The 15,869-nt window shown below is 49.9% G+C and overlaps 5 protein-coding genes across 5 annotated transcripts; 4 read left to right on the forward strand and 1 right to left on the reverse strand.

Moving 5' to 3' along the window:
* Positions 1-236: 236 nt before the first annotated feature.
* On the forward strand, positions 237-590 carry EJ05DRAFT_497577 (rhamnose mutarotase; the record flags this gene model as incomplete). The annotated part of the gene is made up of 1 exon (XM_033746550.1): positions 237-590. One exon carries the CDS (start codon positions 237-239, stop codon positions 588-590), a length of 354 nt encoding a protein of 117 aa, XP_033603458.1.
* Positions 591-1,303: 713 nt separating this feature from the next.
* EJ05DRAFT_449292 (DUF221-domain-containing protein) lies at positions 1,304-4,871 on the forward strand. Its single transcript, XM_033742330.1, has 2 exons — positions 1,304-1,780; positions 1,837-4,871. The coding sequence occupies exons 1-2, from the start codon at positions 1,691-1,693 to the stop codon at positions 4,693-4,695; spliced, it is 2,949 nt and encodes a 982-aa protein (XP_033603459.1). The 5' UTR covers positions 1,304-1,690; the 3' UTR covers positions 4,696-4,871.
* A 3,963-nt stretch (positions 4,872-8,834) lies between these two features.
* Positions 8,835-10,729, reverse strand: EJ05DRAFT_249774 (uncharacterized protein). Its single transcript, XM_033740147.1, has 3 exons — positions 9,592-10,729; positions 9,365-9,531; positions 8,835-9,290 (listed from the first exon to the last, which is right to left on the reverse strand). Exons 1-3 carry the CDS (start codon positions 10,402-10,404, stop codon positions 9,179-9,181), a joined length of 1,092 nt encoding a protein of 363 aa, XP_033603460.1. The 5' UTR covers positions 10,405-10,729; the 3' UTR covers positions 8,835-9,178.
* Positions 10,730-12,550: 1,821 nt separating this feature from the next.
* On the forward strand, positions 12,551-12,997 carry EJ05DRAFT_497581 (uncharacterized protein; the record flags this gene model as incomplete). The annotated part of the gene is made up of 2 exons (XM_033746551.1): positions 12,551-12,641; positions 12,708-12,997. The coding sequence occupies 2 exons, from the start codon at positions 12,551-12,553 to the stop codon at positions 12,995-12,997; spliced, it is 381 nt and encodes a 126-aa protein (XP_033603461.1).
* Positions 12,998-13,448: 451 nt separating this feature from the next.
* EJ05DRAFT_473573 (phosphoglucomutase-like protein) lies at positions 13,449-15,670 on the forward strand. Its single transcript, XM_033743428.1, has 3 exons — positions 13,449-13,556; positions 13,700-14,001; positions 14,056-15,670. The coding sequence occupies exons 1-3, from the start codon at positions 13,504-13,506 to the stop codon at positions 15,363-15,365; spliced, it is 1,665 nt and encodes a 554-aa protein (XP_033603462.1). The 5' UTR covers positions 13,449-13,503; the 3' UTR covers positions 15,366-15,670.
* The last annotated feature ends 199 nt before the right edge of the window (positions 15,671-15,869 follow it).

The following is a 15,869-nucleotide window of genomic DNA, read 5'->3' on the forward strand; positions in this document are numbered from 1 at the left end:
TCAACAGAGCAGATACAAATAGCCTGGAAATACCTTCAATATGCTTTGCGATTTAAATACGTGTTGATGGCATGGAGCGGGGTCAGAGCATCGAATTTCCATTTCGGTGCAATAGGTCCCGAAAGCTCACATGCTTGGTTGGATATAAACAACTGAGGTCCACACGTCAGTTGAACACGCTCATCATCGCTCTTCCAACACCTGAAGCCACTACACAAACGCCAAAGTCAAGCATCATGACGACTCCGCAGACCAAACGCATCGGACAATACGTACACCTCAAGCCCGACTCGCTGAAAGCCTACAAGGCCTGTCACGCCGCGGTCTGGCCCGCCGTCCTTGCGCAGATCCACGCCTGCAACATCCACGACTACTCCATATACTACGACTCCAAGACGAACATCTTGTTCGCGGCTTTCAAGTGGACAGGCACGGACTGGGACGCAGACATGAAGGCCATGGCGGAGAACAAAACGGTACAGGAGTGGTGGGAGATGACGGATGCGATGCAGGTTAGCCCGACAGGAGCGCGGAGTAGCGTGGAGGGGGGATGGTGGAGAGAGTTGGAGGAGGTGTTCTATTTTGCTTGAAAGGCTGGAGGGATGGAAGGACCTCGGGGAGGTCAGGATGGGTGACGCAATAGGCTGTGGGTATCCATGCCTGGTATATATATATATTTATGGAGTGCCGGGATGTGGTATTGAGTGTGTGTCACCAGAACCAGGTGGCAAGTTGCAATCCTTGCTTATCGTCACAGTACTGTACGTATATGAGACAATTTCCGTCAGAGTCTCATGGACAGAGGAAGAGAATAAGCGGTGCTCATTGATTGCGGCAGTGAGCATCAAACTCTTCATTGGGTCTCTACAAAGTGAGCACCACTATGTAGACGCTGGCTATTCTTGGACGACACTGCTGTCGGGTGCGGCCTATTAGACTATACATCCCGTCATATGCCAAGGTTGGTAACTAAGGTACTAGGTACTATGTAATTAAGCCAGGCGGCTCCAGGCACCCCCGGCCAGGCAAATTGCAGCGAGCAGCAGCCGAGCACGAGCAGTCGGTAGTAGCTGTGTAGGCACGCACTAGGCAGTATTACACAGTATGTAGACCAAGTGTGCTGGTACCCGCTGTCTTTTGCCCGCTGGCGCCTGTTGAGCCGACACACCAGGGGTCTTTTTCAAACGGCGCCGCCGATCCAATTGGCGACACGCGGTCCCCTGCACGCGCCAAACCACCATGAAAACACAAAGTCGTTCGATTACTGGCTGGAAATCCTGTTGAAGGTTTTTTTTTGGTCGTCATGCCAGCTACAACAGTATTAGCTATGCACTCTGCTGGCTCTTGCTGGTCCTTTGCCGATCACCCCGATAAGATTCTGGAACATCGAAGACTCATCCATCATAACATGCCTCTCATTCATTCATTGCGAGCTTCTCTTGTCTTCTGCCATTCACGAAACACGCCCTGACTTCTTCTCTTTCTTCGCTTTTCCACCACTCCTCTCTATTCACACATTCTCGATTTGTTTCATTGTGTTTTTTGTTCACTCGGCTTGGTTCCCTCATCCCTACGACTTGCTCTCCCTGCAATCGTACCATGTTCTACTAGTTTCTTTGCTCCATTCTGAGACAGCACCACATTCTCCGACGGCATCACAACGAACGCCCACTCGCATACGTCCGCTGCAATGTCCCGAGTTCGAGCTGTGCTTGAAGCGCGTGAGACGTCTACAACAGATGAGTTCCTGTCTCTCATCGCAAATCCCTTTAATAGTGAGGTCGGCTACACCTGCTCTGCCAACTAAGACGGTCACTAACGTGCTTGCCATAACAGCTTCAACAAGATGCTCTCCTCGTATCTCTTGCCACCTCTTTGGGTGTTACCGTCGCCATCGCACTCCTCTTCTGCTTCATACGACCCTACAACACCGTTGTGTATGCTCCAAAGCTCAAGCATGCGGATGCAAAACATGCACCCCCCGTACTGGGAAAAGGACCCTTCGCCTGGATCAAACCAGTCTGGAAAACAACAGAGGAGGAGCTAATAGAGAAGATTGGCTTTGATGCTACGCTATTTCTACGGTTTACAAGAATGTGTCGGAACATGTTCATCGTTCTGACGATTATTGGCTGTGCCATAATCATTCCAGTCAACGTCGTGGGTGGGAAGCAGACTGCAGATGCGTTCAGCTCGCAGATCTCGACAATATATCGCCTGACGCCACAGTACATGTTTGGGGCTCCGTTCTGGGGCTTTGTGGCTATTGGATATTGCCTGACTGCAATAGTCTGCCCATTCTTATGGTGGAACTATCGTGCTGTTGCGCGCCTGCGACGAAAGTATTTTGACAGTCCAGAGTACCAGAACAGTTTGCACTCTAGGACGATTCTTGTCACCGATATTCCCCAGAGCCTGCGCAATGACGATGGTGTAATCAGTCTTGTTGATTCGGTCAAAGCCACGTCGAGCTTACCCCGGACTACCATTGCAAGAAACGTAAAGGAAATCCCAGAGAAGTTGGAGGAGCACGAGAAAGCTGTCCGGCAATTGGAGAAAGTTTTGGCAAAGTATCTCGTGGATCCCGACCGCCTCCCGGCCACCCGACCACTATGCAAACCCTCTAAGAAGGACAAATCACATCCTCCTAATCAGAAAGTCGACGCAATAGAATACCTCACAAATCGTATCGAAAGTCTGGAAGGCGAGATCCGGATGCAAAGAGAGTCCGTCGATAACCGTAATCCAATGTCGTACGGATTCGCGAGCTACAAAACCATTGACGAAGCCCATGTCCTTGCTCATGCCGCAAAAGGAAAGAAGCCAAAGGGAGCAAGACTGCGACTGTCACCTAAACCATCAGATCTCCTATGGAAAAACTTGGGCATGGGCCCTTCTCTTCGACGTTATCGCAGAATCATCAACAATCTATGGGTCGCACTTCTCACTATTGCCTGGATAGTCCCTAATGCTCTGATCGCCGTGTTCTTGACTGATCTAAGCAAGCTTGGCCGAGTCTGGCCAGCGTTCCAAACAGAGCTCGAAGCTCATCAGAACGGATGGGCCGCCGTACAGGGTGTGGCAGCTCCTGCGCTGACCTCCCTATTCTATTTTTTTCTTCCAACAATCTTCAGGAGACTGTCAGCTCGCGCTGGTGATGTCTCGAAAACCTCTCGTGAGCGTCATGTCATTCACAAGTTGTACGCCTTCTTCGTCTTCAACAACCTCATCGTCTTCTCATTTTTCTCGTCTGTCTGGGGCCTCGTCACTTTTCTCATCAACAAGAGGAAGAAGGAGCACATGTCTTGGAGTCAAGCTCTTGATGAGGCTGAGCCCTTGAGGAAGATTATGGACACATTCTCCACCGTCAGTCCATTTTGGGTGAACTGGCTGCTGCAGCGCAACCTTGGAGCCGCTATCGATTTGTCACAGATCGTCAACCTGGCTTGGGGATCACTCCTACGGAAATTTACACACCCCACGCCACGAGAACTCATTGAATCAACTGCTCCTCCTCCATTCGACTACGCTTCGTACTACAACTATTTCCTCTTTTACACGACAGTCGCTCTGTGTTTCGCGGCATTTCAGCCAATTGTTCTACCAGTCACCTGTCTCTATTTCACTATTGACTTTGTGCTGAAGAAATACCTCTTGATGTACGTTTTCGTCACTAAAACCGAATCCGGGGGACAATACTGGCGCATCCTGTTCAATCGCTTCATATTTGCGCTCCTCCTCGCCAATGTTTTTATTGCCCTCATGGTTGCGGCTAAGGCAGGCGAAACCCTGGTCTGGCAAATGTTGCCCGCTATGGCACCACTCCCATTCCTGATCATCGGCTTCAAGTTCTATTGTCACTGGGCCTTTGACGATCAAATCTATTGGTACAGCAAAGGCAATAAGAAAGACAAAGAATCCGCCGGGCTACCGGACAAGCCGTCCCGCGATCGAGACCGTGTCGCTGTCCGCTTCGGTCACCCAGCGCTATATCGCAAACTCATGAAGCCGATGGTCCATGAAAAAGCCCGACACATGCTCACACAAATCTATGGTGGCCGCTTGAACTCCGACATCAATGACACAAATATCGGCGGCTATTCGGACAGCATGACCATGAACCGCATGTCTGCCGGCCGACCAGGAAAATTGTCTGATCATCATCCCTTTGAGCTTGTCAAAGAGTCTCAGTTGGACTTCGAGCATTTCAAAGACCGCGCCGAGTTCGCACAAGAACACGGCGGTGAGGGTGAAATGTATGGTCGACCAACTGATATGATCCGGCCTGACACGCCTGGTCGTTTATATTCTGGTGATTCATCCGCGACACATTCGCGGAACGTTTCGGTCAACTCGCATATGTCTGATAAAACTCATACCCCTGAGCGGGTGTTGACACCGGGCGAGGAGCAAGGTACGACGTATCCCGCAGGATATCACGTCACGCCCGCACTGAGAGGGGCGAGTCCCGGACCTGGAAAGAGAGGTGCGTGGGAACAAGTCGGATTGCACGCGGGACGAAGCACGACGACGTTGAATAGTCAGTACAGTGAGAGCTATGAGGCTCTGAGAGGGGCGGCGCCGATGGGTACGGCGGAGCCACACACTGCGGGATCCGGTCAAGGCAGATCGTCACCATACCAGACTCTAGATCATGAAGGCGGATATGACTATTTCAGAGGGAGACATCGATAGACATGTAAGTACAAGACGGAAAAACGAGGTAAAAGCTGCATTGCGAAGGCGTATTGGGTTTACATGCTACAAGCACTACGGTGAAGAGCACAATCTCCACAACTTTGGATATGATATCAAAAGAATATTCACAAAGCCATAAATACTCGCGAGATTGTATGCAGCTAAACATCAGGTGCACTTACTATGATCACTCGGCTCTTATGTTCCAGATGAGCCTACGGAGCATTGATCTGGGGACACTTTGCTGCCTGAAATATGCCTGATATGTCCCCAGACTAATGGTCCTCCTCTAGCTCATTATCTTAGCCTGGACCCTGGCCGCTGTTACTAATTTAGTCAGCGCGTGGGCACAGAGTTAGAGATGACGCCACGCGTAGATGCTTCCCGAAACCATGTGCGTGAACTGCAATTGTCAGCGCTTGAGATTAAGATAGGTACTTGTGCTGCGCAACTCTTCAGACCTACCATGATATCCGACACTACGTATGAGACCTCCACCGTAACACCTTACAAGTCTCCGTCTGCGAGTTTCTCGCCCACAAGTGCGCCACATAGAACATGACCTCAAGCCCAGGTGTATCCCTGAAGTGGTCCACGAAGTACGTTGTCGATTCCAGCACCTCCCGAACTGCGAAGCTACCCGGCGATAAGATTCTCCTTCCTCCATCTGCGCTCGAACAGCTGATCGCAGCAGCTCCTGTTGTATCTTCTGACGCCGAGATCCGTACGAACACGACCAACTTCGACCCTTCGAATCCCTACGTGTTTGCGGCCGAAAGATATGCGCGAGCGCCTTACCAAGACCGACAACCACAACTACCACATCCGCTCACTTTCAGGCTTGTCAATCCCGATAGTGGGCGTATAATCTATGCGGGCATACGGGAGTTCTCGGCGGAGGAGGAGACAGTAGTGTTGAGCAAATATCTTCGCGACCGGTTGGGATACTCGGATCCTGCGCACAATGAGGATTCACAGATGACAAATGGGTTCAGTGAGGATGGGGATCATACGGCCCACACTGAAACATTAACAGTTTCTGTACAGCAACTTCCGAAAGGAACTTATGTGAAGCTACGACCCCTTGAGGCAGGATACGATGTCGAGGACTGGAAGGCGCTGCTAGAGCAACATCTCCGATCTAATTTCACTACTTTGACGAACGGTGACGAGTTGGTGGTACCGGTGCCGAATAGCAGGGGTAAGAGTGAAGAGTTTAGGTTTCTTGTGGATGGGTTTAAGCCGGAGAGCGATGCAATCTGCATAGTTGATACGGACCTGGAGGTGGATATTGAGGCACTGGACGAAGAGCAGGCTAGAGAGACGTTGAGAAGAATTGCCGCGAAGTTACACAAGGCACCGGGGAGTGCGGATGGTAGTTCGCCTGGTGGAGAATTACCGTTCATGCAGACGGTCAGTGGGCAAGTCTTGGAAGGAGAGTACGTTGATTATGATCTGAATTCGTGGGATCGCTCCCAGGGCTTGGAGATCCAGCTCATACCCAATAACGACGACGACGAACTTGATCTTTTCGTCAGCCCGTTTTCGACCAGGCAACGAGCCAGACCGAGAGAAGACGAGCATGTTTTTGCAGAGGTTTCCTCAACTTATCCAAAGATCGTCAGCATTCAACCGACGAATGTGGAGCTGGAAAATGCTGAGTCTCTACGCATCAGCGTATTAGCCTACTCGGCTGGAACGCCAGGTTCTATAAATGAGTCGCTCTCGCCAAAAGCATTCACCCTACGAGCCTCTCCTATTGCTAGCGTCCACGATAGCAATAAGACAAATAGCGCACAAGAAGAATCACAACACGACCCCAATGATGTTAAATGCGACAACTGCAATCGCTATGTCCCCAAGACTTCTCTCTTCCTCCACCAGAACTTCTGTCTCCGCAACAACATCCTCTGCCCGCGCGGCTGCGCTCAAGTCTTCCAAAAGCGCTCCCCCGAATACGCCGCTCACTGGCACTGCCCGCACGACTCCAGCTTCGGCAATACCCCCCTAAGCAAATCAAAGCACGACGCCCTCTACCACACCCCAACAACCTGCCCCTCCTGCTCCCTCCCCTTCACCACCCTCCCCGAACTCGCACACCACCGCGTCACAGAGTGCCCGGGCAAGCTCATCCTCTGCCAATTCTGCCACCTCGAAGTCCCACAAGAAGGCGACCCCACCCAGCCCCCAGACGCTGAAGTCCTCATCTCCGGCCTCACCCCGCACGAAGTCGCCGACGGCGCCCGCACAACGGAATGCCATCTCTGCAACAAGATTGTGCGCCTGCGCGACATGGCCACTCACATGCGCCACCACGACTTCGAGCGTTCGGCCCGGCCCGTGCCGCGGCTCTGCCGCAATCTGCTCTGCGGCCGCACGCTGGACGGGGTCAACAAAGCCGGCGACACGCGTGCCGGCACGCGCCAGGGCCAAGGCCCGGGTAATGATATGGGCCTATGCAGTATTTGCTATAGCCCGCTGTACGCGGGACTGCATGATCCCGAGGGCAAGGCGCTCAGACGACGGGTCGAGAGGCGCTATCTCGGCCAGCTCATGACCGGGTGTGGGAAGGCCTGGTGCGCGAACCAGATGTGTCGGACGGGCAGGAAGACGGCGACTGGGGTGGATAAGGCGGTCAGTATGAAGGACGGCGTCCCGCTCGTGAGGCCGTATCTGGAGGGCCTCCTGGTAGGCGCGGGGGAGTGGAGCACGCCGCTGCATTTCTGCGTTGATGAGGGCAGTCAGAAGAGGAGGGTGATGGCGGAGATGATTGCGGCTGAGCCGGGTGTGGATGCGAAGGCGGGCTATGCGGAGGAGTGGTGTGTTGCTGCGCTTGAGGCGGAGATGGGCAGTATAGATGGCGCGAGGACGTGGTTGAAGAATTGGGCGCCGAGGAGGGGCGAGCGGTGATTTATTCTCGGGTGTGAGGGCGGTGGAGGGGAGGGGACGGCGTTGTTGACGGAGCTGGTGTGGTGGTGCATATATGGCTCGAACGACTCGATCTTGTTCTATACATCCTATTTGAGGAGCATATACATAAGGCAGGATTACTATAAATTACGAGCATTCAGAGAAGCATACCCTCTATCTCCTAGTTTATCACGTAGCACTTTCCATCCATACACGCCGTAGCTCGATTAGGATATCTAGTACGCAATGATATGGACACTACTTATCCATTGATGCTTTTTGAGGTCTAGGCCAGCTTTTTTCTGGCTCATGCTACATGTTCTGGAGGCTACCTAGTGACGAGTAAATGCATTCATCTTGACGGTCTTCTACATTGGCTACAGGAAACGCCTTATGCAAAGTAAGTAATTCAAAATGGGATGGTGTATTACTACTATGTCATACCGTGTAATATCAACATACGGCCTAAAGCAAACTTTCAAATTATAATAATAGGAAGGTCTTATGAGAGTATAAAGAGAAATAGGACAGTGTCAAGTGAGACCACTTTCAAGAGGCCTTGAGTTCGGACACAGTGGCTGGAATGCCGGCAAGACCACTAACGCTTCTTCGAGAAGCACTGGAGTTGGACATTTGCCGCTGTAAAGACGACGTGGAGAATTCTGATACTGGTGGCGATGAGGGTGGACTGGGTGGGTGATGGTTCTGGGGCGGTGGCACGAATGAAACCCGAAAGCTCGTCTCTTGGGTCGATTTCGACTCCCGAAGCCTCTGTCTCGATCGGATTGCTTCGAGTTCCTCGCGTATATCTGATGCCAGCGGCCGTTTTCCGGGATCCTTTGTCAAGATTGCGAGAATGAGATCCTTGCATTCTACAACCCATTGTTGCCTCGGTGCCTCACATCTTGTGGGTAGAAGATTCAACCACTTCACAATTGAAGGCTTGATCTCACCGTAGTTCGACGGGCTTCTGCTGTGGAACGAGGGCCCTTCTGTGTCGTCACCTCTCGCGACTTGGCGAAGTTCTTCGATGAGTGCTGGGTCGACGGCGAAAGTGACGACCTCGATAAGGATACAGCCGAGTGACCATATGTCTGCCCTACGAGCATGGATTGGATTCTGCCCTTGGGCGCCCAGCCGATCCAGTTCGGGTGCGGTAAAGGTACCTTTCCCGCGTTTGGGTGAAGTCTTGCGTCCAGGAATTTGAGTCTGGACAGATAGTGCAGTCCCCGAGTCTAAATATAGCGCTCTGTCGTGCTGGTCTGGGTGACTCATATGTGTTGCCCTCCTAGGCGATCCGGAGTGCGCAGATACGGGCGAGGGAGTCCTGCTCATTGGACGTCTGAGAGAGTCTGGTTGGCCTTGAAGGTCCTCATTGAGTCTCTCATATGACAGTACACTGGATCCCGCCTTTGGACTGTCCCGTTTCGGCTTGATACGAGAAATTCCGAAGTCTGTGATTTTCCACTTGCCCACAGGGTAGCGGTGAGTAGGCGTAGGTTCATCGGGGACGAATACGAGGATATTCTCAGGCGTCAAATCGTTATGTGAGCGACTTAGCATCGCACTATCATAAAGCCCATTGTGTAGAAAGTCGAGTGCATCGGCGATGCTTTTGCATTGGTCGATGAGGTCCATCGATCCATAGAGATGAGAGTTGTTCCGTCCAAAAGGCGAACAGCCTCGACGCGTTGTCCTAGAGTCAGCTGGGCTCTTCGAAAGAAAATAATTCAGATCGAAATCAGCCAGATCGTACAATATTCTGTACCATTTCGTATGGACAGGATGATCCTCTACAAGGATGGCAAAATTGACCAAAATGTGGTCATGCTTGCTCAAGCTTCGTCGAAGCTTTTTGAGGTTCTGAATCTCTTCGTAAAGAACGTCTTTGGCCATAATGTTCTTACACGCCACGGCGTACGGCTACGAAAATAGTCAATAAGAATCTGAAAAGAAGTAGAAAGGTTATAGGAGACCACTAACCTTTCTGGTGAAAGTAACAAGTGTTCCATCACTGTACTTCAAATGTCCAGCAGCGATCACCTCCTTCGTGACCGAGGCGGTAGCTCCCTCGCCGATTTTTTCACTGGCTTGGGTGAAAGGTAACGGGCTGCAAAACCCTTGACCAAGATGGATCTCCTCATGAAACCGCGTTATGACCAAAGGACAAAATGCCCACTGGAACTTGTAAAATGGAACTGCATGTGCTCTGAGGAAATGAGGTTGGTTTAAAGCCTCTTTGTTAAATGGCAAATACTCATCCGACCGCTGCATGTTCTCGTTAAAGACTCGCGGTAGGCTGTCCCAATCTGAGTATTTGCAGAGGGTAAGTATCATCAAAATCTTCAGGTACGGGGTGATATAATTGACGGAAGCACAGAAATGAATATACCATCTTTGACCTGCGTAGAAATGCTTGTGCTTTCGCCAGAAGGATTGGACCTCGCTATCGGGAAATATTTCTCCCCTATCAAACCTTTCGTTTAGTTCGTCGTGGATGTCCTGATACTTTTCAGCCCATCTGACCGGGTCTATCTGAGGTACAGGACTGTAAGGCTCCGGATTGGTCTGCTGGGCTGGTAGGTCACTTTTATGCGCTGTGACTAATGTCGTTGGTGTCGCCGGTTGTGGTGTCGCATCTACTTGCGATATGAATGTGTTCCGATTCTCATAGCGATTACTGTTAGAGGTGGTAGGCTGCGCCGTGAGAATCAACTCGTGTTTGCGCCTGGTATCTTGTCGCGCTCTGATTCTCCGCTTCCACCACCGCTGAACAGATATGGGGAAGGATTTCATGTCGTGGAGCTCCGTTCATTCGGGGAGATGATAGACTCGTCTGCAGTCTGCGACTGAAAATTCACTAGAAAGGTCATGAACTTTGCACGATATGCAAAACTTATGTAGCATGTGTGAGTACAGAGAAGTAGTAAGTTGCCACAAGGCTGTGCTGTAGGCTTATATCAACCTCCTCGAAGCCCCAAGGCGTGTCACAGGAAGCGCACATTTCCAGGTAACTGTGACCGGTCAGAGGCTTATCAATGATTTCACTTCGACGCTTGTGCTTGCAGGGGAGGGGGGGTACGCAGGATCTCAGCCTGCTTACTTTTGGTGCAATGCCAAACCAATATCACCATGTTATAACGTCTGGTAGCGCAATATATATCTACGAAGAAGACCTTCAGGCTTTTTTTCAAGTACTTCCGAGCCTAGGGGCACGAAGCGCTTTCATATTGTTGTAGGTACGTGCCAGCGAGGGTATATTTTGTACTGACATTGTCAGATGAGACGCGACTGTTGGATTTTCTGCGCCCGAGAGGAAATCCAACATGTTGTCTTGCATATGCAAACCCGTTTACATTTTGGACCTAGGAGGCATTTGAGTGAGTGTCCGACTCGTGATGGAGTTGAGAAACTGAACGTATAGCGAAATTTCAAAGAGAGCTCCAGCTACTGGCTAGTATGTTGACTGAGCGCATCCTCAGAGTCGAGACTTGTGCAGCTGGCTGAGTTGGACTTGATGGCCTGGTAACAGAGTATGGGGTCGAGTGGTTCACGGAAAGTGGTAGAGCCAATCAAATGAAATCTTTCGAAGCAGCGTGTCCTAAGCTCGTGGAATGCTTATATACCCCCCTTTTTTCCAATTAGATAGTAATTGCAGCAGCCTGCTGGGGGCGGTTTGCCACCAATGTACGATAAGCTACAGCCAGAAAGAAGCAACCCACAAAAGATCGTGCTAGACGCAGCGAGCTCTCTGACCGCTAAACAGGCTGCGAGGTGATACCGATGACCAGGATTTGACGGCCACGTTGTAATGATATTGAAGATTTCTCCTGGACCTGGACACACTCTTCAGTTACAGAACAGCATTCTCAGTTATGACAGTGACGCAAGCGCAAATCGACGTGCCAAGACAACCCTTCAACATTGAAAGCAATGTCCTCTTTCAATAACTCGAGGCTGATACAGGGAAAGTGTTCGAATCATCAGGAGCACTTCACATATCCGTGTTGTACATCAAAGGTCAGTTAGTCGGTGCTCACTCGATCAACATGCTGACGTTGTGAAATGCATAGATAGTGGCGAACACAGCCATAGTTGCATAGTGGACGAGGTTCCAGAGGACGTAATTCAGCAACTTCGTGAAGTGGGTAGCTATGTCCTCCAAACTATGTATGTACGCAGGCTAAGAGGCGTACCACTGAGCTGGCTCTGCAGCTCGGTTTTCTAAAAGTTCTCACAGAGTCGCATACAATGCACAAAGAGCACAATGATCGCTATGCTCAATGAGAGTTCGATATTCTTTCGACGTTCCTTGAAGTTCTGTTATGATTTGAGAATCGTCTACGGGTCTTCGGAAGCTCATCAAGCACTGTGCACTGGCATCAAGAAAATAGCAGCGCCTTCGGTTTGTGGGAAATCCGGGTAGGTTGTTATGAATGCTGAATAATGTATAGATAATAGCTACCAATTCGTGTATGTAGAACGTAGCGGAGACAGACGGGAGTATTCCACAGCCATCGGAGCGGAAAAGACTCGTTCCTAATGCTTCATCCTCGAAATGCACCGGCAGCTCACAAATGGCTCGAAAGATACTGTGCAGATACTGCAAGCAGCCGCGCTCTTCAGTCGCCTCCTATGAACGTTCATCGAGTCCTGCTATCTTCATTTTTGCATCTGTGGCGAGATCAGATTGAAGCCTTCAGTTTTGGTATAGCAACAACGGTAATACTCGCTCTGCTTTGCAGTGATAATCACTCAATGTCGATGTAGACACTTTCGAGGCCGAGCACCTCCAGGATATGCGGCGTTTGGAAGATAAAATCGGCTGCAGAACGATGAAATGCTTGAAAAGTACCAGGACTCTCATTGCCACGCTTTTAACTATATGCGATGGACTTCATAGTCGGAATACAAATTTTTTCAAGATGACGTCGAGAGCGAAATGGAGGTTGGGCAACCTCAGCCAATAGGTGGAGGAGGACATCAGCTCTGCAGAGATCCTGGAAAGGAGAGTGCAAGCGACCTTTGGGCTGGTGAATGACCAAAGGGACGTGTAGGATCAATCGTCCAACTGACTATGTCTTGTGTCCAGCTCGCAGACCTCCTCGATCATCGAAGTCAGGTAGCATCGTCTGACATGAACAAGTCCATGTACAGTCTCACGCGCAAAAGTGTTGATGATAGCGCTACGGTGCGTGTGATTACGGTATTCACGCTGATCTATCTTCCAGCTTCATTCATAGCAACGGTGCTTGAGACGAATCTCTTCAAATTCCAGGATGATAGTGAAGCACTTCGGATCCCTCCCCAACTCTGGATTTACGTTGCGGTGGCGTTGCCGTTGACATTTCTGACTGTGGGGCTGGTGGGTTTTCAAGACGAGGCATGACAACAAAGGTCAAGACGAGGAGACAATTCAGCGGCATCTTTCATGTGCATAGATTGATTTAGGTGTGTAGGCCGCTATTTTGGGGATAATAGGCCTGGGTCAGCGATAATGAGACAACCTATCAAACCTTCGTGTAAGCGTGTATTGGCTGAATACTTTTTAGATTTGGTGATGACCGAGACGCGGCAGCACGCTGAGGATAGTGCTACGATATGGTGACTGACTATCGGACAACTACTAATAGGTAGAGGCTTTGATTGTCCGGAATGGAAAGAGATGCTGGGTGCATTACCTAGAAAATCGTTGGGATCAGTGCATTTGGTCCGTGCAATCATCGGAGACCCTTGATGTTGAGGGCGATCTTTACTGGTTATGGCGAACCGGTGGTGGCATCCGTCATCGAGGGTCCGATAATTGCCCCTCAGTTTGCGTCTACAAATAAATTTGATTTCCATCGAGGACAACACAGACCTTTGCTATCACTTCACGATTTACACACAACCATAATGAGCACCAAGACTATTCAATTGAAGGCCTATCAGGACCAGAAGCCTGGAACGTAAGTCTGTAGCCCCCGTAGGACAATTCATCCTATCAAAACGAGATCTCCCAACGGCTTTCTGTTCACCTTCAACTTGAGGTGATTTGCAAAGCGAAACATAGCTCAGAGCCTCTCATGCTGACTTGACTTCTTTGGATTAGTTCTGGACTTCGCAAGAAGGTCAAGGTGTTCCAGCAAGAGAATTACAGCGAAGCTTTCGTCGCCAGCATCCTACTCTCGATTCCAGAGGGAGTTGAGGGAAGCACACTGGTCATCGGTGGAGACGGGCGATATTGGAACCCAGAAGTTACTCAGCTGATTGCAAAGATTGGCGCCGCGTACGGTGTCAAGAAGCTTATCATTGGCCAAAATGGTATCATGAGCACTCCCGCCGCCAGCCATCTCATCAGAATCCGCAAAGCGACTGGCGGAATCCTTCTGACTGCTAGTCACAATCCTGGAGGTATAGTGGGCACGACCTACTTATTAGTCAAATATTAATGAAGCTCTCCGTTAGGTCCCACCGAAGATTTCGGTATCAAATACAACCTCGCCAATGGTGCCCCGGCACCAGAAAGTGTCACCAACCAGATCTACGAAACTTCCAAGACGCTATCCTCGTACAAGATTGCCGAAATCCCAGATATCGACCTGACTTCGATCGGCTCGAATACCTATGGCTCCCTCGAAGTTGAGATTGTACACTCCACCAAAGACTACCTGGAAATGTTGAAGGATATCTTCGACTTTGATCTCATCAAGGCGTTTTTGAAAGAGCACTCAGATTTTAAGATCCTTTTTGACGGTCTGAGTGGTGTAACAGGATCATATGGTGTGGACATCTTCGAGAAGGAACTTGGTCAACCAGGCAGTACACAGAATTGTGTGCCCAAGCCAGACTTTGGTGGTCATCACCCAGATCCAAATCTTGTTTACGCAAAGTCTCTAGTAGACGCTGTGAACAAGAATGGTGTGCATTTCGGTGCTGCTAGTGACGGTGATGGTGACCGCAACATGATCTATGGAGCAAACACATTCGTCTCACCTGGCGACAGTCTTGCCATCATCGCTCACCATGCCAAGCTCATACCATACTTCAAAAAACAGGGTGTATATGGTCTAGCTAGGAGTATGCCAACGTCAGGCGCTATTGACTTGGTTGCCAAGAAGCAGGGTCTTCAGAGCTACGAAGTGCCCACTGGATGGAAATTTTTCTGTGGTCTTTTCGATTCCAACAAAATGAACATCTGCGGCGAGGAGAGTTTTGGTACAGGTAGTAACCACATTCGAGAGAAAGACGGACTTTGGGCTGTTGTCGCTTGGCTAAATATTATTGCCGGCGTCGGGCAGCAGACGGGCACCACGCCTAGCATCGCATCAATTCAGATGGATTTCTGGAAGACTTATGGCCGTACGTTTTTTACACGGTACGATTATGAAGGATGCGAGTCCGATGGGGCGAACAAAGTGGTCGCCCACATGAAGGAGCTCATAACCACAAAGAAGGGCGAGTTCGTCGGCTCGACCATCGCCGGGCGCAAGGTACTTGAGGCGGATGATTTTTCCTACACCGACCTCGATGGCAGTGTGAGTAAGAATCAAGGCATTTACGTCAAATTCGACGACGGCAGCCGCATTGTGGTCCGTCTCTCAGGTACAGGTAGCAGTGGTGCAACCATCCGTCTTTACATCGAGAAACATGAGACGAACGAAGCGACGTACGAGTTAGACGCTCAAGAATATCTCAAGGATAACGTCAAGCTATCGACAGACCTACTCAAGCTCCAGGAGTTCATTGGCCGTACTGAACCTGATGTCAAGACCTAGAGGTTACGTCTAGAATCGTGTTCTCGAGTGCTAGCGTGTTTCTACCGTTTTTGCACTTTAGCGGGGACAAAGGCTGATAGACATCTTATGATATTACGATATGTAATTAGTCCTTTACAAAAACTATAATAGGAAGAAATATTCCCTTCGTTCTTCGATACGTTCGTAGGGTTGAATAATGCCTACAAACCCCTATATCAATTGATCCCTTATGGGCCATAAAAGTTCATAAAGAAAGACTTATATACACATTTATTTTTATTACTATATCCTGTAATATAGTCACGTCGTACATGTTGTCCACCGTATATACTTTTAATTGACGCTATCTGTATATCAACGTACCATAAATCTGAGCCAAGCCTTGTCAGGCTCAAAAGTTTACACTTCACGCTTTGATATGTAGATAATGCGGCAAAAATTGAGTAATTGGTTTGACTTCGACTAGTGCGTGCCTAAGACAGACTTAAATGTCACGAGTTTGATCTTTCAAACAGTATCGGT

Source organism: Pseudovirgaria hyperparasitica (assembly GCF_010093815.1).
Source record: "Pseudovirgaria hyperparasitica strain CBS 121739 unplaced genomic scaffold EJ05scaffold_3, whole genome shotgun sequence".
Taxonomy (NCBI): domain Eukaryota; kingdom Fungi; phylum Ascomycota; class Dothideomycetes; order Acrospermales; family Acrospermaceae; genus Pseudovirgaria; species Pseudovirgaria hyperparasitica.

Bases quoted from the DNA above. Each gene is read 5' to 3' on its own strand.
- EJ05DRAFT_449292 (XM_033742330.1), top strand. From the start codon at position 1,691: ATGTCCCGAGTTCGAGCTGTGCTTGAAGCGCGTGAGACGTCTACAACA. The intron at 1,781-1,836 runs GTCGGCTACACC...TTGCCATAACAG, and splicing joins CAAATCCCTTTAATAGTGAG to CTTCAACAAGATGCTCTCCT.
- EJ05DRAFT_249774 (XM_033740147.1), bottom strand. From the start codon at position 10,404: ATGAAATCCTTCCCCATATCTGTTCAGCGGTGGTGGAAGCGGAGAATC. The intron at 9,532-9,591 runs GTTAGTGGTCTC...CTATTTTCGTAG, and splicing joins TTGTTACTTTCACCAGAAAG to CCGTACGCCGTGGCGTGTAA. The intron at 9,291-9,364 runs GTACGATCTGGC...CAACGCGTCGAG, and splicing joins ACGAAATGGTACAGAATATT to GCTGTTCGCCTTTTGGACGG.
- EJ05DRAFT_473573 (XM_033743428.1), top strand. From the start codon at position 13,504: ATGAGCACCAAGACTATTCAATTGAAGGCCTATCAGGACCAGAAGCCT. The intron at 13,557-13,699 runs GTAAGTCTGTAG...TCTTTGGATTAG, and splicing joins CAGGACCAGAAGCCTGGAAC to TTCTGGACTTCGCAAGAAGG. The intron at 14,002-14,055 runs GTATAGTGGGCA...GCTCTCCGTTAG, and splicing joins TGCTAGTCACAATCCTGGAG to GTCCCACCGAAGATTTCGGT.